General features: G+C 43.1%; 1 protein-coding gene across 4 annotated transcripts in view; it reads right to left on the bottom strand.

Moving 5' to 3' along the window:
• ankrd44 (ankyrin repeat domain 44) overlaps nucleotides 1-22,876 on the bottom strand; it is a 26,950-nt gene extending 4,074 nt beyond the window's left edge. The window contains exons 1-27 of one of the 4 annotated variants that reach the window (XM_019876931.1): nucleotides 22,371-22,876; nucleotides 15,461-15,544; nucleotides 14,962-15,040; nucleotides 14,816-14,886; nucleotides 13,007-13,207; nucleotides 12,231-12,318; nucleotides 10,950-11,092; nucleotides 10,662-10,874; nucleotides 10,292-10,370; nucleotides 9,544-9,658; nucleotides 9,377-9,459; nucleotides 7,538-7,646; nucleotides 6,723-6,791; nucleotides 6,284-6,424; nucleotides 5,601-5,666; nucleotides 5,292-5,403; nucleotides 5,101-5,172; nucleotides 4,738-4,939; nucleotides 4,570-4,657; nucleotides 4,388-4,505; nucleotides 2,990-3,212; nucleotides 2,831-2,918; nucleotides 1,966-2,049; nucleotides 1,584-1,729; nucleotides 1,416-1,498; nucleotides 1,035-1,117; nucleotides 863-954 (exon numbers count right to left, since the gene is read on the bottom strand). In XM_019876931.1, coding sequence (XP_019732490.1) covers nucleotides 863-954; nucleotides 1,035-1,117; nucleotides 1,416-1,498; nucleotides 1,584-1,729; nucleotides 1,966-2,049; nucleotides 2,831-2,918; nucleotides 2,990-3,212; nucleotides 4,388-4,505; nucleotides 4,570-4,657; nucleotides 4,738-4,939; nucleotides 5,101-5,172; nucleotides 5,292-5,403; nucleotides 5,601-5,666; nucleotides 6,284-6,424; nucleotides 6,723-6,791; nucleotides 7,538-7,646; nucleotides 9,377-9,459; nucleotides 9,544-9,658; nucleotides 10,292-10,370; nucleotides 10,662-10,874; nucleotides 10,950-11,092; nucleotides 12,231-12,318; nucleotides 13,007-13,207; nucleotides 14,816-14,886; nucleotides 14,962-15,040; nucleotides 15,461-15,544; nucleotides 22,371-22,397 — 2,959 coding nt within the window. In that variant the 5' untranslated portion in view covers nucleotides 22,398-22,876. The remainder of the gene's footprint in view (nucleotides 1-862; nucleotides 955-1,034; nucleotides 1,118-1,415; nucleotides 1,499-1,583; nucleotides 1,730-1,965; nucleotides 2,050-2,830; nucleotides 2,919-2,989; nucleotides 3,213-4,387; nucleotides 4,506-4,569; nucleotides 4,658-4,737; nucleotides 4,940-5,100; nucleotides 5,173-5,291; nucleotides 5,404-5,600; nucleotides 5,667-6,283; nucleotides 6,425-6,722; nucleotides 6,792-7,537; nucleotides 7,647-9,376; nucleotides 9,460-9,543; nucleotides 9,659-10,291; nucleotides 10,371-10,661; nucleotides 10,875-10,949; nucleotides 11,093-12,230; nucleotides 12,319-13,006; nucleotides 13,208-14,815; nucleotides 14,887-14,961; nucleotides 15,041-15,460; nucleotides 15,545-22,370) is intronic. The other 3 variants (XM_019876932.1, XM_019876933.1, XM_019876934.1) reach the window with 3 other exon arrangements.
• Between the last annotated feature and the right edge of the window lie 739 nt (nucleotides 22,877-23,615).

Here is a 23,615-nt window from a genome sequence, read left to right as displayed (position 1 = left end):
GGGGGGGGGCTGCACAGTTCAGGCATGCAATAGATGGGCAAAAGTATTAGGCCACCTCTTAATCGACGAGGACCGCTGAGTTCCCAGTTGATCATCTTAGCAAGATGTTTGTATGTGTCCTACTTTATGCGACGCTCCTTCATGACACGCCTGGATGAGTTTGCTGTGGAAGAACTTTTGTCCACCATTTGTCACGCAAGTTGCACTTGGTCAAGTCAAAAAAGGCAAACTAGCACCTTTGACTCGATAGACATTGAAGATTTCACCAATGGCTCATGAATAATTTTGCATTCATTACAATTAGTAATCATTTTAGTGATAATTCAAGTACCGAATTGCAGGGTGTGTATTTAATAATTATTAACAAGATTTATTTTTTTCGTCCATCTATCCATTTTCTGATCCGCTTATCCTCACAAGGGGTGCTGCAGCCTATCCCAGCTCTTCGGGCAGTAGGCAGGGGACACCCGGAACCGGTTGCCAGCCAATCGCAGGGCACAAAGAGATGAACAACCATTCATGGTCACACTCACATCTGGGGCCAATTTAGAGAGGTCAATCAGCCTGCCATGCATGTTTTTGGAATGTGGGAGGAAACCGGAATACCCGGAGAAAACCCACGCTGGCCCGGGGAGTACATGCAAACTCCACACAGGGAGGCCGGAGCCAGAATCGAACCCACGACCTCTGCACTGTGAGCGCGACTACAGCTGTACTTTGAGTGAAAAATTCCGAAAAGCTGAGTGGGGACCCCCATAAAAAAAGTAAATTCGTGCATAAAAGCTCAAGTGAACATTGACGGGGAAACTAGCATGCACACAAAGGCAGATGCGTCTTGCCGGGCCAGCCAGGTCCATCCTACCATTTTCGTCCACCGTCTGAATGTTGGCTCCTCCGGACAGAAGCTGCTGGACTGCCTGTTTTAGTCCACTCCGAGCCGCCAAGTGGAGAGGCCTGATGAGGTTTGATGTTGTTAGAGGCAGTGTCAATTTTGTGTGCGGCTGTTTTCCCCATTTCGCCCGAAAGAAACTCACGTTTGTAGCGCAGCGTTTGTGGCGTTTATTTGTGCAGAATCGGGTAACTTCTCCAGAATAAGCAGGACACAGTCTTCCTTTCCCTAGAAGTGACCAAATACGGGAATGGGTTAGACAGGTTAACAGCAAATTTTAATCACAGATGGCTTTATGTATCCATGAATGTAGTTTATATGCTGATTTCAAGAATGTCTTTGTTTTTTTTAGAGCACATCATGTTTTTGAAATTTTCATTTATTCTTTTTAATTCTGACACAAACTATTTGCACCATGTGGATCTTACCATGCGTTGTAATTTATAGCTATGACGTTTCATAAAGTCGATTAGCAATTCAATGTGTTTTGATGAGGTGTCCAATAGACCCCCTAGTGGACACTTACATTTTTACACGCTAGATGCAGGGCAGTGTTGCTGTCTTTGTCGGTGTAATGGAGGCAGTTGTTGGTGCTGTTCAGCAGAACCTCTGGACAGGACACACACAAAACAATTCAAGAAAAAAAATTCGCTTTTGTTGACACGTCCAACACAAAGGGAAGTCCAACGCATACCAAGGGCCCCGAGGCGACCCTTCTCGGCCGCCATCATCAGCGCCGTGCGACCCAATTGGTCCACAGCGTCAACTGGCGCGTCATGGGAAAGGAGCAGCTGGACGCAGTCTACGTGACCCGAGAAGGCCGCCGCATGGAGAGGTGTCCTGAAGGACGAAAGAGGAAGAGCCCATTGAAATTCCATTAATATTAATCTATTCCAGGACCCACAAAAACATTTTTGTGATGTGTTTTAATAAAGAAAAAGAGCACTGCACTAAGCAAACTGGAGGAGAAAAACATACACGCGTGCGCGCGCGCACACACGCACGCACGCACGCACGCACGCACGCACGCACACACACACACACACACACACACACACACACACACAGACACACACCTGTCCTTAGCATCCTTGCAGCCGGCGATGTCAGATCCCATTGCCTCCAGCAGCAATGATGCGCAAGCCTCATGGTCATTCACCCTGTTAAAACGGCAAACTCGTTGAACTTGGCCTCATGGGAAACATAAGAAGAATCACTTTTTATGACTTGTGTACAGTGAACCCCCGCATATTCACAGTCCAGTATTCACAAATTCCCCTAGTTGCAGTTTTGGGGAAAAACTCACCTACCTTGTAATTTCTGTATTTTTTGCTCAGGCCAAAGAAGCCTAAGTAATATTTTCACCATTTAGTGTTATCTTGGTATCAAAGAACTATGTTGAAGTGAGTTTAAGACTTTCATTTGGACAAAACTAGTGCTTTGGTGCCATCTTGTAGCATCTCAGTCTCAAGGAACTCTGCTGAAGTGAGTTGAAGAGATTCATTGAGACTAAACTTGTGCGTTGCCACTACCCTTGTGGCATCTACATAGAAGCAACCTTTTGGGGTGACATCAGCGACTACCTTGACATGCTGTCAATAACGCTTTCAAAAAATGAATAATGGCAGTATTCCAATTTTGAAAGGCTGCGTGAACACGTGCAAAAAACAGAAACTGACATTTTGACCTTAACCCGAGTATTGACTGCATGTAAACTTAAGACAATTACTGGCACAAGTGTGAAATTCAAATAACCAAGTCAATCTTTCGTTATTTGCCCTTTTCTGTTTCTTTCTTCTGTTACAATTGGGATGCTTTACATAAGACAACCACTTAACTGTGACACATTCTAAATGTCACCCTATAGAGCCATGGAAAAAAAAAATATGAGAACACATCAACATTCACAAAAGAACAGTGCCTGAACTGCTGTGCACTTACACAGCACAGTGCAGAGGCGTGAAAGGGTTCCCATCAATGCAGCGACAACCTTTCTGCTCCAGAAGAACTTCCACACAGCCCTCGTGACCTAATCACACACACTCACGCACATTAGAAAGATGCGGCTACGCCCACTCGCATTGACGTCCAAATACCAACCGTGGTAACAGGCCCAGTGCAGCGGCGTATAGCCTTGGTGGTCTCTGAGTGGAGGCAGCGAATCGAGCTCGGGGCAGGTCATGCCGAGCAGCTCGCTCAGCCAGGAGGCGTGGCCTCTTGCCGCTGCGAGGTGAATGGCAGTGCGACCCTGAGCATCGCCCAACAAGATGGACGCCTCTTGCTCCAGCAGACACTGGACGCACTCCTCCTGGCCACATAGTAGCTGGAAATATTGGTGGAAAAACCCATCGCCAATAAATGTAATGCAGTTGAACGGATTGTATGTAATCGAGCATGAGTGATTCTAAAGGCCCTGGGAGGATTAGATTGACATTGCAGCACATACTGTACATAAGCTGCTTGGAGATGGTCTTATCGCCTTTCCTTTTACCCTGCTTATCTATAGTTTTGTTTCTAATCTTCTGAGAGCATTTTCTCCTCCGCTTCCTCTGGTCCATGTTGAGTGTGGTCTACTTCAAACAGCACGGTGACCACTTGTCAACCTTTAAATAGGCCAATTTAATTTCTCAGGGTACACTCATTTTTGTCCAGGCCTGTTTCATGAATTTGTTTTTCAAAATCATTCCGTTGAACTTCAACCCAAAAACACTGTCTGATTTTCATTTTTTAACTTTCTTAAGCTCCTGACTACCAGGGAAAAAAAATGTTGTCCAATCACATTTATTTTGAAATTCCCCAATCTATGTGAATTAATTGGACTACTCCAAAAGAAATTTTTGAAATTCCACTACATTTTTTAAACACTTGAATACTAGGCTCAAATACACTTAAAACAACTCAAACAACACTTTAACGTGTTCATAAGAGTCTTATAAATAAAATGCCAACAGCATTTCAAGACAAAATGTGTTTGATAAAAAGTATTACTTTTCCTCTTCCCATAAAAAGTGCTTGCACTGAGGGAAGCCATTTTCTTACTTTTTCTAACCCCTACAAATTTGGTATCATTGGAAAGCACTCAATGTCCTCTTTAGAGTAACAAAAGGAATTAATGTGATTGGATGCACTGGGTGGGAGATATTTAGGTTTACAAATGTCCTCTACAGAGGACAAATTTGAACTTCTGGTAGTCAGGAGGATAAAACTTGTATTTATTGTTACTTTTGTCAGATTAAGGTTATTTCTATGACCGCTGTGGGTTTTTCTTTCATTAACAGAGGGTTGGCAATTTTTTTTTCCAAATGTAGAGAGGCTGAAATCTGATGAGACAAAAAACATTTTTAATCCACACAGAGTACTTAAAGATGTTAGGAAAAAAACAAAAAAATCCTGAAACAAATATTCTAATTTATGTTGAAAATTTAGGTCAGTGCTTCTGATCGGATTTGCTGGCCTCGACCATTTCCCACTCATCCAAGTGATGTGAAGCTCACTCACCCCGAGGTGCAGCGCGGTCAAGCCGTGCTTGTCGGCCATGTTGACATCCACCTCCCGCTCAAGCAGCAACGAGACCGCGTCGACGTGACCTCCCGCCACTGCGAGCATCAGAGGTGTCCTGTACACACAAACAGCATGCGAGTGCGTGTGTGCATCGGTGCGCGTACAAAGACATGACTTACTGTCCCTGACAGTCGGCGATGTCAGCTAGCTCCGCGCTCCCCGATTCATCCAGCAGGAGGCGCAAACATGTCGTATGGCCGTTCATCACTACACGACGGCGTATAAACAAAAATGTTAGCACACAGTGAACTCGTCGCTTAACTGCAACATTAAACGTTTACCCCCACCTGCCAAGTGTACGGGGGTGCGCCTGTGCCGTGTGTCACAAGTGTGCGGCGACGCCCCCTGCCCGAGGAGAATGTGAACGCAGTCGGCGTGGCCCCTCAGCGCCGCCATGGCCAGGGGGGTGCGTCCGGCTTCGTCCACCCGGTCCACCTCCCTCTCCCCCTGCAGGAGCACCTCAAGGGCCTGGGAGTGACCGTGGTACGCCTGCGCACAGTCAACACAATCATTTTTAAAAGACATCAATCTCTAAAGAGCAAATTTTTATCGACAGGTCATACATATGACGTTGTATTCATTTCACATGATGTAAAAGAAGTCATTCAAGTGAGTGAGTAGACAGGAAGTTGCTCTGTATTTAGACTCACAGCGAGGTGCAGGGGGCTCCTGGCATTGGGAGATTCAAGGTCGTCATGGTAACCGTCATCTCTGTCCAGGAGCTACAAGGTCACATGTTGTCAGTGCATCCAACCTGTCAAACTGCACACTTTGTGTGTGTGTGTTTGTGTGTGTGTGTGTGTGTGTGTGTGTGTGTGTGTGTTTGTGTGTGTTGACTGACCAGCTCCAGGCAGTGTTTGTGTCCGTAGGCTGCAGCATAGTGAACAGGACTGTATCCTTTTTTGTCTTTGAGCGAGGCCGTCGCTCCGCTCCGAAGCAGAAATTCCAAACATCTGCAAAACAATCACAAGCCTGAAGAAAGTCAGAGGAAAAGAGGCATCAAAAAGATTCTTTGACAGAAGGCCATCATGCTTCTCTGAATCTGTCCAGGTGACGTATTCCGCCACCTGATACTGTAGCAGGGCTATTTTTATTTGTTTATTTCGGTTTTGTTTTTTTTAAACAGAAAGAGTCAGAAAAGCAAACTTACAGTGCTGCTTCTTTCTCCCTCTCTGCCTGAACTCCTTCACTTTCAGGCTCCAGAGCAACACGTCGCCTGAAAGACAGTACAGTATTAATAACACTTTATTGCACAACACTGACTCATGCAACAGGCAGGAATGAGATGTGTCCTGGTTGAACTTTTATCATCATGTATTAGATTGTGAGCGAGATACAAAAATTAATTTTGGGGGGTGTTTTGACAGTTATGATAGCATGTAATAGCATCGGTATTTCTCAAAGAGGACTGCTTTTAAAATATCGATTAATCGAATGGAATCGAGTATCCTTTTCATCACCTGATATTGATTCATAAACTATAAATCAGTCCTTTTAACAGATCTTTTTGCCATGAATTCATGTGACTCTTGTATCACGCAAGATGTCACTACGCAAGAGTCGCCGATCAAAACAAAAAAGCAGAAGCACTAAAATTGCCAAAGCGGATGTTGTAAAAAACACAAAGACGGCAATGAACTGAAACATTGTGAGACAGTCACAGGAATGTGAACGTTATGAGTCATCAAAACCAGGATGGAAAGGGGCTTTCGAGGATGGGACTTGAGCATCGATGGTTTTCAGTGTGTTTTGCCACTTTCTTATTTTATTTGGATTTCATGAGATGGCACAGTAAGAGTAACCAATGAATGAAGTGTCCAGTTGTCCTTTTACCTTCTGTCCAAGTCGGAAGCTGCAGCATAATGCAGAGCGGAGCGCCCCCACTTGTCGGTGGCATTGATTGCCGTCCCGCAAACCACCAGCGTCTCCAGACACTGATAGTGTCGGCTGGCGGCAGCATAGTGCAGGGAAGTCCTGAAGGAGACACATAAGTGGAAAATGCCCAAATATGGGTCTACTGTATGTCAACAGCGGTCGCTGGGATGTTACTCAGTAGAGCGCAGACCTCCGCCAAGGCACAACAAACTACCCAATTCAAATAACTGACATGTGCAGTTTGTGTACACCACGGTTATAATCGTTGAAAAAAAATGTTTTTGCCTTTACTATGCAGTTTTCAATTTTTTTAAAACTCTTGGTTTTATCTTTATTTCAGCCAACAAAAATATTTCCCGATTCTATTTTCTATTCTTGTTCATACAAAGCACCCCACCTGCCGCAGTTGTCTCTCCTGTTGTGGTCACCGCCACTCGTCAGGAGCAGCTTGACACACTCCACATTACTGCACTCAAATAAGAAACACCAGCATCGTATGAGGCACAAAACAACACATTTATTTGAACATTTTGAATGAACTTTTTCATTACCCTAAAGGGGAACTCAAGTGTTTTTTTGGCAATATGTTCCGTGTACTCCCACTAGTTTAAACAGATAATTCAAATTAATATTGTGTTTGTGGAATAATTATCAAGTGGATTAATCCATCCATTTTCATTCATCATAGGGGGCTGTCATTTTATCCACGACTGCCCCCCCAAAATAGTAGATAGTTGGAGCCCTAAGCAATTTGATGTAAATTTCAGTCGACAGCACAGGGCGGTATCGTGTCTAAATGTCAGCCCCCTGAGATGGATGAAAAAATGGGGTCACATAAAACCTGTTATTGCAAAGATGGGCAAACAGCGTGTTTCGCTGGTTCACTCAAACATGTAAAAGGCCTAAAATAATAATATGGCAATGTACTGTAAAGAGTTACAAGTTTGTGCTATATTAGCTGCAGATTATTTTAATTATATTTTTCATTCAAATTTAAAGACATTTAAAATATCTTTTGGGGTTTTTTTTTACGCATATCTGTAGCGGACACGTTTCACTTTGAAATGTGCATGCAAAGAAAAATATCTCATGGGCACTGGGACCAAAAGTATAAATCCAACCTTGCTTCGTTTTTCAATTCATTTGTGTTCTGTTGGCCAACATTCCTCAAACTTTATATGAAAGTGGACATTTTCGTAACACAACCCTCACCCTCCGGCGGCGGCGGCGTGCAGGCATGTCCTTCCCTGACTGTCGGGGGTGTCAATCTGAAAGCCTGCACACAGGACCGAGTCGTTACACATTATGCTAAATCTCCGGCCTGAAGAGGGCGGCGCAGGGACACAGAAGTGAGCGGGGCAGGACAAACAGCAGCGGCCGCCACAAAGAGAGAAGGACAGGAAGCGGTAGTGAAAGGGACAGGAAGGGGTGGGACAAACAGAGACAGAGAAGGAGAGACAGGAATTAGTGAGACAGGTGGTAAGGAAACGGGTTAGGTGAGAGTGCATTCGGGTGCAGGATCACTTAACTAAGCACAAACACAGAAAGATAACAGAAAAAAGACAAAAATGCTAACAGTTAGCCTCCATTCTATCCATCTACCCATCCAGCCATCCATTTTCGAATTTAAAGAACAAAATGTTCAGGATTTGTGAGCTACTGTGGTAAATTTGTATGATTTCAATGTATTCCATGATGGGGGTGGGGTCTCTCTCTGTCTCGCTCTATCCCTCTCCCTCTCCCTCACATGTGCAGTGAGGAGGATCTTCCAACTCTCACTGGAGGTGTCAAGTTCTAAAAAGTTGGTTTCTTGTGCGGAAAATATTTAGTAGAACGAGTTCAAGTCCTATTTTTTTCCAGAAAATATTTTCACTCTATGTCTGAATTAGTTTGGGATGTAAATATTCCCAAAGGGTTGTAGCCAACGTGTCATATGTATATTGGAAAATGAAAAAAAAAATCTCTATCTGCTGGGATTAAAAAACAGATGGCAGAAATAACGACCGTTAGAACCTCTCTGACTGCTCTCAATATGTAGTGTTGTTTTTCTCAGTTGGGCTTAGAAACCGAAATATTTTGGAACAACGCAATTTCCAAAGGCACGCTGTTATCTTGTAAAGTATCCAAAAACCGCTTGCTCTTGAGACAGCTGTGACGTTTTTTTTAACCATGGAAAATTTGAGAGCCTCACAAGCGCAAAATAAAATTTAAAGCGATAGAACTGGAAATGTTAACGGAAGTAAATTACTGAGCAGCAGAATAGAAATTGTGCATTCTGATCATTTTTGGGAAAGTCAGCAATTGCGCGAAAGCCATGTTTTGTCTGATTTAACTTGTCCCAAGTGCATGAATGTTGACTGTATGTGCTCAGTCTGCGTAACACTGCGGTCAAAAACTGCTCTGGGAGAGGGAGACAATTGTTACAGTGTGCTGAAATCAGAAGCGCAAGAAAAACACAGACCTGAAAGGAGTGTTGTCATTGGTGATCTAGCATGACTCCCAATTGTGATTGTCTATAATCAGACTTTCATCGTTCAGAAGCTCCCGAATTGCCTTGTCAAATAGATGACATGCGGTGACAATTTTTGTTTCTGGCATTTCAAAAGTTGACCCAGGTTTTGCCTGGGCCTCCTTGTCATGGTGGCGCAGAGCAGTGCCGTTTGCGCCTACCTCTCGTGCTATTTACAAATGAAAATTCAGCATTCTCCTTTCATCTTAGGTTCATTAAATTATGTTGTACATGCTAAATTCATCTACACGATTTGTATCTACGCCTCTCAGAATCTGTAAAATGAACAGCACAACTATTTGGTGCAATCCAAGGTGCGCCCTGTAATCAATTGTGCTTGTTTTCGCTCATGCCTTTAGTAAATCAGCCCTTTTTCTATACATCCATTTAAATTAACCCTTTCAGTTACAGCGGTTACTACAGTGAACAGCTTATTCATGTTATTAGGTTATCATTATTGGTGCATGCGAGGGTTAAAACAATGCCACAACAGCAGCCAATGTCACAACTCAAGTCACATGACAAAACGTCCCACATATTACCTGAGGATAGCAACTTGCGGCAGCAGTCCGAGTGAGCGTTCAAGGCAGCCATGTGCAGGGGGAACATGCCGTGGACGCCTCGCCTTTCGGGAAACGGACGGACGTCAGTGAGGTACGTTTCACCTTGGTGCAATTGTTGCTTTTTGTCAGCGGGAACGATGCAATACCTGGTACAGTCGGCTCCGCTGGTAATGAGCGTGTTGATAAGCAGCTCGTGGCCATAGCGAGCAGCGACGTGCAGCGGCGTGTTGCCGTCCTTGTCCACGCTGTCGATCTCTCCGCCTGACACACAACGCCTGACGTTAGCGAAGATCCAAGTGCACACTTGAAAGGCTTGGAATGAACCCCGATTTGCCTGAGGGTGTAGTTTTCTCTGTTTGCATGTGTTGTTGCTCCATGCGCGTTAAGCACTTGCTCCAACGATTATAATTATTGTGACGTGTATGCTGATATTAGGCAAGCTATACTGTTTTCGCATTATGCACTGATGGAGTTTTGTTCGTCTGCAAAACATGCATGGCAGGCTGATTGAACACTCTAAATTGGCCCCAGATGTGAGTGTGTGTACAAATGGTTGTTCGTCTAAGTGTGCCCTGCGATTGGCTGGCAACCAGTTCAGGGTGTCCCCCGCCTACTGCTCGAAGACTGCTGGGATAGGCTCCAGCATGCCCCGCGACCCATGTGAGGATAAAGTGGATCAGAAAATGGATGGATGGATGAATGGATGCATGTAAATTATGGTATTGCATAATTTTTGCCCTCTAAAATTCACAGTACTGGTACAACACTGAAGAAAGAGAAAACAACTTTTGGACCAGGTTGATACATCAAGCACTGTCACAAAAATTTGAACCCAATCCAAATTAAAATAAAACCTGTGCTCTGAAAAAAAAACATATCAAGCGGACGACTCACCATTCTGGATGAGAGTCTGAGAGCGAGTAAAGCGACCATGCACTGCTGTCATGTGGAGAGGACTCTTCCCGTCTCGACTCTGCAGCAAGGAAAGAATCCCGTCATGAAAAATATCCACAGGTCAAAAATAATTATGTGAGAAAAAAAAAATGAAGAAAAAAAAATCTGTTCTACTTTAGCATGCGCCTGTGAGAAATCCGTAATGTGTGTTGTCTGTAAAATATCAATCCAGATATTTTTTGGCGATGGGTTGCTTTTTTATTCCTATTATACTCCACATATGTTTGACCAACTTTAAGAGTAATCCACATCTCTGCACAGTAATTGGAAAAGAAATGGGACGAAAAAAAAAGTTGCTTTTCCGTCATACCTGCACGTTGACGTCGGCGCCGTTGTTAACTAGAAATTCCAGACAGAGGGCTCCGTGCGTTGAAGCTGCCGCAAAGTGCAGCGGCGTGAAGCCTTTGTTGTTAGGCTGGCTGACGTTGGCGCCGTAGTCGATGAGCTCGCTGACGACAGCGTCCTGGCCGTTGAAACACGCCACATGCAGCGGCGTGTTGCCGAAGGCATTGGACTCATCGATCTGTCCCCAACAAAAGAAATAAAGATGATTTCAGCCGACCTGATGATAAGAAATGACGAAATAGAAGGTCAGTACCTCCACAGCGAGGTTGAGCAGATGCTTCACCACTGCCATCTGTCCACTAGATGCCGCCGTGTGCAGGGGCGTGTACCCTCGTTTGTCCTTACAGCAGAGCTCCGCCCCCTGACTCACCAACAGAGACACCACATCCAAATGACCTGCAGGGGAACACAACACATAAATAATCCATGCATCCATCCATTTTCTGATCCGCTTTATCCTCACAAGGGTCGCGGGGCGTGCTGGAGACTATTCCAGCTGTCTTCGGGGAGTAGGCGGGGGACACCCTGAACCGGTTGCCAGCCAATCGCAGGACACACAGAGACGAACAACCATCCATGCTCACACTCACACTGAGGGCCAATTTAGAGTGTTTAATCAGCCTGCCATGCATGTTTTTGGAACGTGGGAGGAAACCGGTACCTCTGCACTGTGAGGTCGACCCGCTAACCACTCTAGTCTTCTGGCCTCAACACTACCAAAAGCCGACAATTACAACCTAAATTCTTCGCTTCGAACCGGGCAGAGGAAGTTCTCCTCATCCTCCGACAGAAAAAAAGTAACTCTGAACATCACTGTGACCTGTGGTAGTGTTGTCTACTGAATCTCGATTCCCATTCTCCAAGTTTACTCATTTGTTAGGTCGTCCTGGGCAGTGCAGGAAGCTGGCTGTGTTTTATATCTTTTGGTCTCACAGACCACAATCATTAACCCATTTTGCTTTTGTGTCACAACACTGTGTGTATGTGTTTTGTTCTGTTTTTTGTTTTTTTTTTAACTCTATTTCGTTGTGCGTCTTGTTATGCTTGTTGTGTTTCTCCATGCTTTTGTCACTGTAGCCTACTATGCCGTCAAAAAAAATAAAACATCTCCGCCTGTGTCAGCATGACGTGCGCACACTCACATTCGACAACGGGGCGCTCTAAAGCAGCCAGGCCAACGCACTAGCCAATAGAAGATGCATTTTCAGGCTGTAGGCATAGCTAGCTTGCTAATGGAACTTAACAATTGTGCCAGATAACTGCTGGTGTGAAACAAGGAGCTCAAATTTTTATATAGTGGGAGAGGGGAGACTCATGCTGGGGCTTAAGTGCATTACTAGACCAATTTTAGCAAGCAGCAAAAATTAGAAAAAATTAAATGGTAAAAAACAGTTTAATGCTATATCTCCACAAGTGAGTACAACATAGTCCTCAGTCTTTGCACATTTTCAGCAATTATCTCAAAAAACGTATAATGTAATGAGAAACAAATCTCGAAAGGAACTTTAATGTTTTGAGCAGTGTAATGTCTTACCCATAAAGGCTGCCCAGTGCAGCGCTCGCCCATCCTTCTTGTCAAAAGCGTTGATGTTGGCTCCTTTGGCAAGGAGGAGATTCACCATCTGAAACACAGACACGCACGCACACAGCCACACGCACACACATTCTGATTGTAGTGGAACCTCAAGTTATTAACTTAATTGGTGAGTCTGTGATCCCGTTTGTAACCTCAAATGCTCATAAATCAAGATCATGTTTTCCTTTGAAATGAATGGAAATGCAATTAATCCATTCCAGCCCAAAACTCAGTGATAGATACAGATTTTTAACCAATATATTTTAATATAAATGTCCACATTTTCAGTCCCCAAAAAAATCATAAAGTGGGACCTCACGTAATCATTTAAAAGATACGTTTTTTTTTTTAATTTTGTCCATTTTTTAAAATAATTTTTTGAGTGCTTGATCATGGTGTCACCAGTGAGCGTTTTCAATTGACAGAAGGCTGCTTCTGCCATCTGTAAGTGGGTGAATGTATTATATGTAGGCAGAACTTCCAACTCGCAACAACATGCGTGGACTGCTATTTTGACATGATTATACCAAAAGTAACCATTCGTTGCTTAATTAGAGAAACACTACAATGTAAAAAATAAGATACATCCTTTTGTAGAAAGTACAGTGTGTGAACCTAGTGATTTGTTGGCTATTCTGTCTTAAAATTGATGAAATGCATAAATATGTGTGCTGAAGGCTGCCCTGGGTGCATTTGAATGGCTGAAGAACAAAACCAGATCAAGTGTGTAGTACCTCCATGTGGCCATTGAGGGCAGCGTGGTGCAAAGCGGTGCGTCCACCGCGGTCCGACACGTTCACACTGCTTAACATCGGGATAATGATCTCGGCGCAGCGCAGAGCGTTGTTGGCAGCGGCCACATGGAGCGGCGTCTGCCAGTTCTTGTCGCGGGCGTTGACGTCGGCCGAGTGGCGGATCAACACTCGCACTGCTTCCTGCAGGGAAAACGCGAGTACTGTATGTTATTCATTTTTTTCAAATTGAAAGACACTTATATGATTGTAATAATAGAGTGCCTTTCTTGGATGTTACTGTTCAATTTTTGGGAAATTTACAAATCATTTTGAATATGGTACCCGGATCTGATCCAGATTGTGAATTTTGATACCGTATTTATATATTTAGGCGGCCTGGCGAACTATCTCGAAACAGCTCTGATCGCAAGCTGCAATTGTAGACTGCTGACCGCTAACAACTTCCGATGATGCAGGTCACGCGCCACCGTAGGTTAAAGGTGACATGACAAGTTTTTGTGTAAGTGAAAATGATAGGATGCTTCAGGTGCAATGAACATTCACTGTAATTATGATACGATGGTTCTGAAGATGCGTGACGTCAACCGTTACTCCCCAAGCTTGTATGTATGTTTGCATGTATAATCTCATTAGTCATGTAGTCATTCAGTCATGTATTTAATTTTATTTAAGTATTTAAGTATTGGTGGAGGACTGCGCTCTCTTTCCTAAATAAAATAGTTATGTCCCATGTCACGTTGTAGTGACATTCACCTTGTGAGCACAGATAAAGTTGTCTGCCACATCAGATAAGCTAACATAAGAATGTGAAAAAACAAAAAAAAAATAATTGAATGCTTGGTGCAACGTGTCATTTAAACAAAGGTTGCCACGAAGACCAAAGTAGGTTAGGCCAGGGTGACATATTTGTCACATTCCGGCCTTGTTCCCGAGTCACTCACACTGAAAACAAAAAGACCTGAAAACCTGCATTTTTATGTTGGCCACAAGGGGGCGACGTGGGTGGTTGTAATTCGAACCTGATCTCAATTCGAATCATGAGTAGGCTAAATCGATATTTCTTCAATACAACAACAACTACTACTACAAAAATCTGTTTCACGCATTATGGTTACCTACTTTTATATGACTCGAGTTGAATTGCATAAGGTTTTGGTTGTGCGCAACTTCACACCTTGTTAACATATTTGAGGAAATAATAAATAAATCATTGAGGAAACGGAAAAACTGGAGTGAATTTAAAAAATGTCTGAAACCCCTTTTTTTAGTGGAGACATGAAGAGCAATGGAAAGAGGCACATGCCAAATACAAGCCTCAACCCAGCTGAGTGAGGGACTGCGCAATCTGAGCTCGACGCTGCTCGCCAATGTATTTGAATAGGAAATATGCAAATTCAGCAATTTTGACAAGGAAGCGTCGACATTACTGAAATCAAACAGAAAACCAATATAGAGCAGGAACATGGGAAGACCAGTTTTAATTGAATCATTATTTACTTATTTGGAGCTATTCATGACACAAATAAGGCCTCCTTTAGCGCGGCGTGCCTTGTTGTACGCACCAAACATCAAACGATAGTGCACATCACCTATACACTAGTCTATGCGTGGGGTTAATTAGCTTTGTCAATATACTGTCATTGATTCAGACACCGGCCTGAACTGGTTGCACCGGTTCCTCAATTCACCTGTGCACCGCAGTGCATTGCTTGGAGGGGTCGAGGCCTCCAAGCGTTTTGTGTGTGTGTGTGTGTGTGTGTGTGTGTGTGTGTATGGGGGGATGGTTACCTCGCTGCGTGATGCCACGGCGCGATGCAGCGGGGTGAGCCACATGTTGTCCTTGGCGTTGACACGGGCGCCTGCACATATGGGGGAAAGAGGTGACGGGTGAACGTGAGGTGGAGGTGAAGGGTGAGAGAACTGTGCGTTCGTACCGGAAAGAATGAGGAGTTCAGTGATTTCGGCATCGCGAAGGAAAGCCGCCGCGTGAAGCGGAGTGCGCTTCTCAGCATCCTGGAGACCCGCAAGGCAGAATCATCAACACACTATGACACTGATTTTTATGAATGATTTCTAGTATTTAATTAAGGGTACAGCATTAGGAGTTCAGCAAAACTTGCACTTTTTCTGCTGCCACAGCACACTGCATATACATCACACAAGAATGGCAGAACACCCACAAAAAGCAACGGACAGAAGTGACAGCCGTGTTGATGGATGTTCATTTCTCTGGCCCCGTAGCTGCGGGGATAAACTTTTTTTTTCTTTTTAAACAAATAAAATGTGAAACATGAACATTTCAATGACGTTGAATTTTTGGAAGGGTTTCCCCTAACCCGTTACCAAAAAAGTGACAGCACACAATTGCGCCAAATGAAGAGATCTAGTTCAACCTAGTTAATTGATAAAGCGCAGACCGTTAAGTGTCCTCACCAGAGCGTTGATGTCTTCAGACTTGTATATGAGCATTCGGATCTCCTCTGGATCTCCGCTGAAGATGGCCTGGATGAGAGGAGGCTGCGGAGATGACAAACAATGAACATATCGTGACATGCGCACACGTTCATGTGAACGACAAAAGAGAGTGCGACGACATTAGTGAAACCACAAATTGTGCTGTGTGACCTTCCAGGACGCGACGACATTAGTGAAACCACAAATTGTGCTGTGTGTGACCTTCCAAGGACATCGAAAATGTCCTTCGCAGATACAACAGATAGCTTGTCATGACGGGAATATTTGCAATGAGACACATTTTTGTCAATCCCAATCGTGCGCGTGTACATTGGTGCGTGCGTGTCACGGGGGCCCTTTGTCCCTGAAGCCCTTATTTTCGTTCCTGGATGTCAGATATGAAGTAAATAGTGGCTGTTAGCACTGCAATGGTCTTTTGTGTCATTTTCAGCATGTTTTTGACACGCATATACTGGAAGTCATTGGGCAAGTTACCAAATTGGAACCTTCATCAGGCATGATCTCAGCAAATCTTGTGAGACTTTGACTCAAAAAGATTGTGAGCTGTGTTTTGCTTTTTCGGTTAGTTTTTCATCAGGTACCATGAAAGTTAATAAGTCTTGAAAGAGTCTGACTGCTCAGTAAAGATGAGCAAACCAACTACGTCATAAATATTACAAGGCTTTTAATTCCAGCAATACTTCCTGTATATAATGCCACGAAGGTAACGTATCTTTTCGCAAACACCTTTTTCTTCACTTTCCACTGCAAAGGTAAGGAGTTTTTCAACAATTTAATTTTATCATGCACTGTTGTTGTTTTTTTTGTTTGTTTGTTTTTGCAATTGTAGGAAAGTTAAACGAATATTTTATAATTGTTGTTAAAATATTGCCTTCTGATGTCTGTTAATAAAGTCTTTAAGATGGCTACAGTGACTCTGAAATTGAATATTTGATGCATTTATTTTATTTACCGGTATTTATTTCCTATGAGAGAAATTGTTTAGAAATAACTATGAAGTCAACCAGCAATTGTGCTCCACTTCCACTGCGTTATGATTAGGGCCAATTAAACAGTTGGCGAATTTAACTCTTTCATGCACCCTGTAACCTGATAACATCATAAGGTGTCCGCTGTAGTAACCGCTGTGGTAACCCAATGGGTTAATCAGCCAATATTAGCTCTTTTAAAAATCTATTTTTTTAATGTATAAATAATGAATATACTGTACCGGTATCTATCGGCACAAATCAACAGAAACATGTTTTACCTTTTTTTGGGGTGGTGGTGGTGGTGGTGGTGGGAGGGTCACATTAGAACATACCGTAAGTCAAAGATAATGTCATTCCAACATTGCACCCCCCCAAAAAAAATAAATAAATAAAAATCGGCGGCAAAAAAGTCAGACGATTTTTCCCTTTGTTGTAATGTTGAACAAATACGAACGACAAAGTATTTTAACACAGTTTAATGTTCTTCCCGTAATGCATATATTTATTGTTGCAAGCGCTGAGGGATCAAGACGGATGGAAACCTATTGATTTTTTTTTGTTTTTAATCAGCCGATTGAGGGCGGACCGGTGATCCAGTGGTTAGCGCGTCGAACTCATAGTGCAGAGGCCGTGGGTTCGATCCCAGTTCCGGTCTTCCTGTGTGGAGTTTGCATGTTCTCCCCGGGCCTGCGTGGGTTTCCTCCGGGTACTCCGGTTTCGTCCCACATTCCAAAAACATGCATGGTAGGCTGATTGAACACTCTAAATTGTCCCTAGGTATGAGTGTGAGCGCGGATGGTTGTTCGTCTCTGTGTGCCCTGCGATTGGCTGGCAACCGGTTCAGGGTGTCCCCCGCCCGCTGCCCGAATCCGGCTGGGATAGGCTCCAGCACCCCCCCACCCCGACCCTTGTGAGGATAAAGCGGATCGGAAAATGGATGGATGGATGGAAACAGCCGATTAAACGGTTAGTGGAATTTTATTTTTATTTTTTTGCCAAATATTGGAATTGGCATCGGCCTTATTCGTTAGGCCCTAATTATTATTGAACAAAAAAAAAGTATAGTAATATACTAATATACCCACTCATTGAAACACTTATTAAAAGTATTTTAATGATTGGCTAATAAAAGGGTTATATTTTTGTAAGCCGATTTTTAAAAGGGGGTTTCTGAATTTCTTTTTAAGCTATTTAAAAAATATATTTATGGAGTAAAATCCACATTTCTACATTGTACTTTTTATAAATCTTGAATAATAATAATAATAATAATAATAACAATAATAATACAAAATACTACCCGACTCTATATCTATATCTATATCTGTGAATATTTATACATACAGAATGTAACATTCTTTTTTTCACGAATTCACAAATCTTTCAAAAATGTTAACCCTCTAAAAATCTGGCCTATCTCCAACTTAAACATGTTTTTATTGCTATTTGAAACATTATTTATATTTGGTCTTCAAAGGTTGCATTTGTTTGTTGGAATTGCATTGGCGGACCACAGCAGCTCTGGCATATCAAGAAAGAGTCTTTCGCCTTGACAATATTAAATGCTGAATCCCTGCAAGTGCATATTAACTCATAACCCAAATGAATGTTGACTCCTGACCTGAAGGCAACAAATACAGTATAATCTTGCAGCCAAAGTGTATTTCCTGCCTTACTTCCTGTTCGCTCACCCCGTCCTTCTGAGAAACGAAAGAGAGGAAGCGCGGCGGAGCGTTTCACTTCTGCATTCAAACGCAACAACAAACCACTTCCTCTTCTTCTCACCTTGTTCTACGCTGCCGTTCCCCGTTGCCACAGCCATCATCATCATCGTCATCATTATCGTCATGTGACATTGCTTTACGTTTGCCGAATCACACTGCACTCTATAAGAGCTCTCCATCCACCCGGTTTCTGTAGCACTTATCCTCACTTGAGTCTGTCCCAACTGACTTTGTGCGGAACAAGAAAACTTCATACAGATTTGAACCGAGATCCTCAAGACTGGGAGGCAGATGTGCCAACCGCTACTTTATGGTGCTGTCTTCCAAAAGTTATACAAATCTTAAAATGTCAACATGCATGCAAACACTGAGATGGTTGCGCAGCTCACACAGTCTGGCCCATTTGGGGTCATAAAACAAAGCGTCTCGTCCACATTTCTTCAAAGGCTCCGAGGAAGGGCCTAGCTGGCTCATGAATTTTTTTTCTCCCCTCGGGGTCAACAACACACTTGTGTTGGCCCTCCTCTCTCCACAGCTCCCGGGCCAATGACTTCCTGAGCTTCCTGCTATAGCCCCGATTATGAGAAAATGCTGGCACAAACCATTGACCCTGACTTTTTAAATGTGGATCATCATATTGCAATGGAAGGAATCTCTGTCAATCCACCAATAAAACCGCAGAAAAATCTCTCCAGCTGAGGAATCCCGTTATCAGACACTGCAACTTTGTCTTGTAAAAAAACAGGAAGTCCCACAGCTTGGAGTTACGTAAAAGAAGAAGAAAAAAAAATCAAGTTATTCCTGCCCGGCTGCAGAAGGATGACACTACACCACGTCAGGAATTTCTGCTATCGTGAAAACACGAGCCTGAAGCCTTTGGGAATGACACACAGCAGCCACTTCATTAGGTACACTTGCACCGTAAGAGTGATCTTTCTATTCATCTGTATTTCTAATCATTTTTATTTTTATGTATAAGCCATTGTTTATTTTGCATCATTTGTAGTTATTAGTATCTGGTTGCCCAAATACTTTTTGCTGATTCTTAAAGTTTTTTTTTTAATCTGACAATCCAAATACTTTTGCTCAAACTTGGAGGCCATTGCTTTTTTATTGAATGTATTATTATCATCATTCTGTTTTTTTCATTTGTCCAAATAGAGCGACACGTGGTTAGCTGGTTAGCACGTCTCCCTCACAGTGCAGAAGTGCAGGGTTCGATTCCGGCCCAGGCCTTCCCGTTTGGAGGTTTGCATATTCTTCCTGTGCCTGCGTGGGTTTTTCGGTTTCCTCCCACATTCTAAAAACATCCCCTGGTTTTCTCCGGGTATTTCGGTTTCCTCCCACATTCTAAAAACATCAATGATTGTGAGCGTGAATGGTTGTTCGTTTATGTGTGCCCTGCAATTGGCTGGCAACCAGTTCAGGGTGTACCCCGCCGACTGCCCGAAGTCAGCTGGGCTCCAGCATGCCTGGGACCCTCATAAGGATTAAGAGGTTTTAAATAATGGATGGATAATTTGTCCAAATAATGTTGCTCATACTTCAATTTTATTTATCTGGAGCATCTGTAGCAATATGTTGCCTATTAATACAATAATTGTTGCACATCAGATTAGGATTGTAAAAAATACTTGTATTACAGGTATTGTAACATTATGATTCCACTACTTCGGGGGGGGGGATTCAAAACGGGGCGACTGTCATGCAGCAAGCCATTTGTCGATGATCATAGTGATCAGAGAGGAAAAAAATGCTGAAATATCTGGAAGTACAATGATAACCACATTGGAAATGCTATTAAAAAGTGTGGGTGTAGCTAATTACATAGGCAGTGGACATATGTCGTATATATGGAGGTGGAAAAAGAAAGGGCTGTGTGCTGCATAAGCCAGGCTTTGGTTAGTACATTTCTTTTAGGCGAGCCGGATATACTCACTCGGCTTAGGGGGCGAAAAAAAAAATCTGTGTCAGCAGATATTTAACAAATCTAGAGGAGACTTGAAGAAACCAATTTGACGAAGCTCATTCCCAAACCTGTTGTGCAATGTTTGGGGGGTTTCAAGCTTCTGTTCTGGAGTGCAAAATAATGTTCGAAAGATGTTGGGGTTTTTTTTTGTTGTTTTGTTTTTTTGGGGGTTTTTTGGAGGGGTGCGGGGGGTCTTAAGGTGCTTAAGTACTTATAAGTGCTAAAGAGAATCATGTGATGAGGTGAAAACAAACCTCGCACACATCTCTGTACATTTACTGAGCGTATTACGGATTCACACTTATGCTATTAGGCAGTAAGAAGTTCGTATTTCCACAATTGTAATCGTTTTTTTTCTGTATTTAACGGGGGGGGGGGGCATTTGAACATGCATTTCAGATGAAAGGAAACAGGGCTGAATCATTGAATTCAAATGGACATCGCAGTGCAGTGGAATGCAATTTTCAAATCACAAAGGCTGCAATTTTGGACACACTGCTTCATTTTATTGATTTATTTATCGAAATAGCGTCTAGATAAGTTCAGTGCTTAGTAGATAAATGAACGGTCTTTCATATTAATTACCCTAAAAGACCAACACATTTACGTCCACAGGTGTGATTGTGAACGAGCACGATTGTCCGTGTGTGTGCCCTGCGACTGGCTAGCGAACATTTTAAGGTGTACCCCCGTTTACCGCCAAAAGTCCAGCACAAGTGTGACCCTTGTGAGGCTAAGTGGTACGGATAATGGATGGATGAAATACAGATTAATTTATTGCATCATAAATCACAAGTGGAATATTGAATATTCAACCCTAAAAGGAACTATCTCGCAAAAATGTTGGGGGATCCTGTCAATGCTTTTAATTGTATGGCAACAGACACAAATTATTACAGGCTAAAGGCCTTTGCAACAATGCCTCACAGCAAACCTTTAGTTAGTGTGGGATTGGTCAGATTATTACAACAAATTCATGAATAACAATTCATTTGAATCAAGAAGTCATGCGCATTTACTAAGTGTCCAATCAGATTGCTTATTGATCTCTTCCTGACACTGCCCACAGCCTCTAGCGCAGTGGTTCTTAACCTTGTTCAAGGTACTGAACCCAACCAGTTCATATGCACATTCAGCGAACCCTTCATTAGTGAAAAATAAAAATATGATTTTTTTTTTTTTTTTTTACAAATGCATTCATTCAAAACAGAAAAAAGTCAACACAATTAGTAGAAGAATAAAGTACACGTTTTTTAATTGTGCACAAAATGAACCAGCCAGTGATGGCCAAGCGGGTGTGTCATAACGACCGGTAATTGACATGTTGAGTCCAGTGGTCTTAACCTCCATGGCAGAGACTGTCGAACCCCTTGAGACTGATTCACTGAACCCCTATGGTTCGATCGAACCCAGGTTAAGAACCACTGCTCTAGAGGCACATTTGCATTGTATAAGGGACTGCTATATGTGGTCATCTACAAACAAGTGTTCTAGTCCTACTTCAAGAAACTGTAGGAAAACATTTTTGATCATTGTTCAGCAGGTGCATTGTCCACTTAATGAAATGTTTTCTCCTCTGGAAAATCATGAAGGAAAACTGTCATTATTTTATTTGCTGTAGGCTTTTTAGTATACTGTAATACATGTGATTTTTCAATGGAGATTTGTATAATATATTTTATTTCTGTAAAACGTTGTTATGAAGGACAATATATAGTAAAGAATTTTGTAACACAAATGTATTAGTTAAATAAACGTCTCTCCCAATAATAAACACTGTACCCTTTATAGATAGAGCAGTTGCGCAGACATTCCAACAAAATTTAGATATTTTTAAGAATTGTTTTGAGACAGTCTGAATATTCAGCTAAACAATTTTACGTGTTATAAGAAAAGGGGATTATTGAAGTCAGGGGGTTGTTTAGATGTTTCAGTATTAATGTGGTTCTTAATGGACTTCATTAAAGAAGTCCATGGACAATTAAGGACATAAACGCCTCCACTTCCTAGTCCCCCTTCTTGTAATTCGGTTGCAGAATGCTGGTTAAATGTGACATTAGTCGTTTTTTCCGCCGCAACCGTGAAGCGCCGAATTGTTCGAAATACAAATGTGATTCTAATTGTATTGCGGTTGCGTGTGAAAGGGAAGCGCGGAGCTCGCGAGATGCGGGCATGCTAAAGCTAGCGGCGGCTAGCGGCTCTACCTGGTCGGCCAGTTTGAGAACAGCCATCACTGCCGAGGCTACGGCGGCTCATCCAAAGCCTTCAGACAGCGCTGCTACCTCGGGGCGATGCCGGCTGCGAGGACCGCTCCTCCTCCTCCTCCTCCTCCTCCCACCTCCTAGTCCTCCTCCTTCTCCTCTCCGCGACCGAACCGTCTCCCGGGTTGACGGTGATGGGAAAAGGCCGACCCGGTGCAAGCCACCGCCGAGGCCCGGCGTCGGCAACCCCCGAAACTCTCGCTCGCTCCACCAGGCAGGCAGCAACCGGGAACAATCCTCATGGAGGGCGGAGGGCTCGAGAGTGTGTGTGTCCGGAGAGCCTCGCTCCTCCCCGGCGTGCAGGAGCCTCAAGGCGGTCAGGCGAGTCGAGTCGAGGCGGAGGAAGTTGGAGGTTGTCTCTTGCTTCCTCTGTACATTGTAAGAGGGGCTCCCTCAGCATCAACAAACCTACAGCACGCGCGCGTGCACTATAACAAACACGCGTACACAAACGCACGCACTTCTCGCTGCTGCCATCAACCGGCAAGAAAGCGAACCCAATACAGTGAACAGTGGCCACTTTATTAGGTACAGTGCCCCCCCCCCCCCACACACACACACACATACTCGCGGTTCGGCACTATTAACGGACTCTAAAAAAAACAATTTCCAATATTTATCTTTTTTTTGGAATGTTTTACTGGGGAAACAACCCCCGTTTTTCGTCGAAAACGCACTGGATGTTTATCCGCTTTTTATGAATGATTTTTTTTGGGGGAGAGGTAATTCTTTTTCAAGCGTTTCAAGAGTCACAGATATTCTTTACTTCACTAATAGATGTTCTGTGTGCTTTTAATTGCATGCAAGGAAAAATCAATGACAATAGTAGAAACAACTCTGCTTCAGTTGTAAAGCCACAAGTTTAATTAATCAAATCCAACATTACATTTGTTCCGATAGGGGATCTTTTTTTAATGTAGATTTAAATTCTACTTTACGATCAGATGCTCTATCTTAAGCTCTATCTTTAATGTGCCTTTTTAATGTATCCAAGTGTGCTTCGTACAGAGGCCCAGTGAGTGAGCGTAAATATTGATGACTTACCAACCTCCTCTTGTATCCATAACTGACCATGTTTATATTTTGGCAATGCAACAACCAAAAATGTGCAATGTAATGTAGCTACTAGTCATAAACAGCTGTAATAACTAAATGCTCACATTGCGAAAGAAGATACCTTATACAGTA

The sequence above is a fragment of the Hippocampus comes genome, unplaced genomic scaffold (assembly GCF_001891065.2).
Source record: "Hippocampus comes isolate QL1 unplaced genomic scaffold, H_comes_QL1_v1.1 scaffold110, whole genome shotgun sequence".
Lineage (NCBI taxonomy): Eukaryota > Metazoa > Chordata > Actinopteri > Syngnathiformes > Syngnathidae > Hippocampus > Hippocampus comes.
Note: the sequence above shows the minus strand (reverse complement) of the source record. Positions and strands in the feature narration are given on the sequence as shown.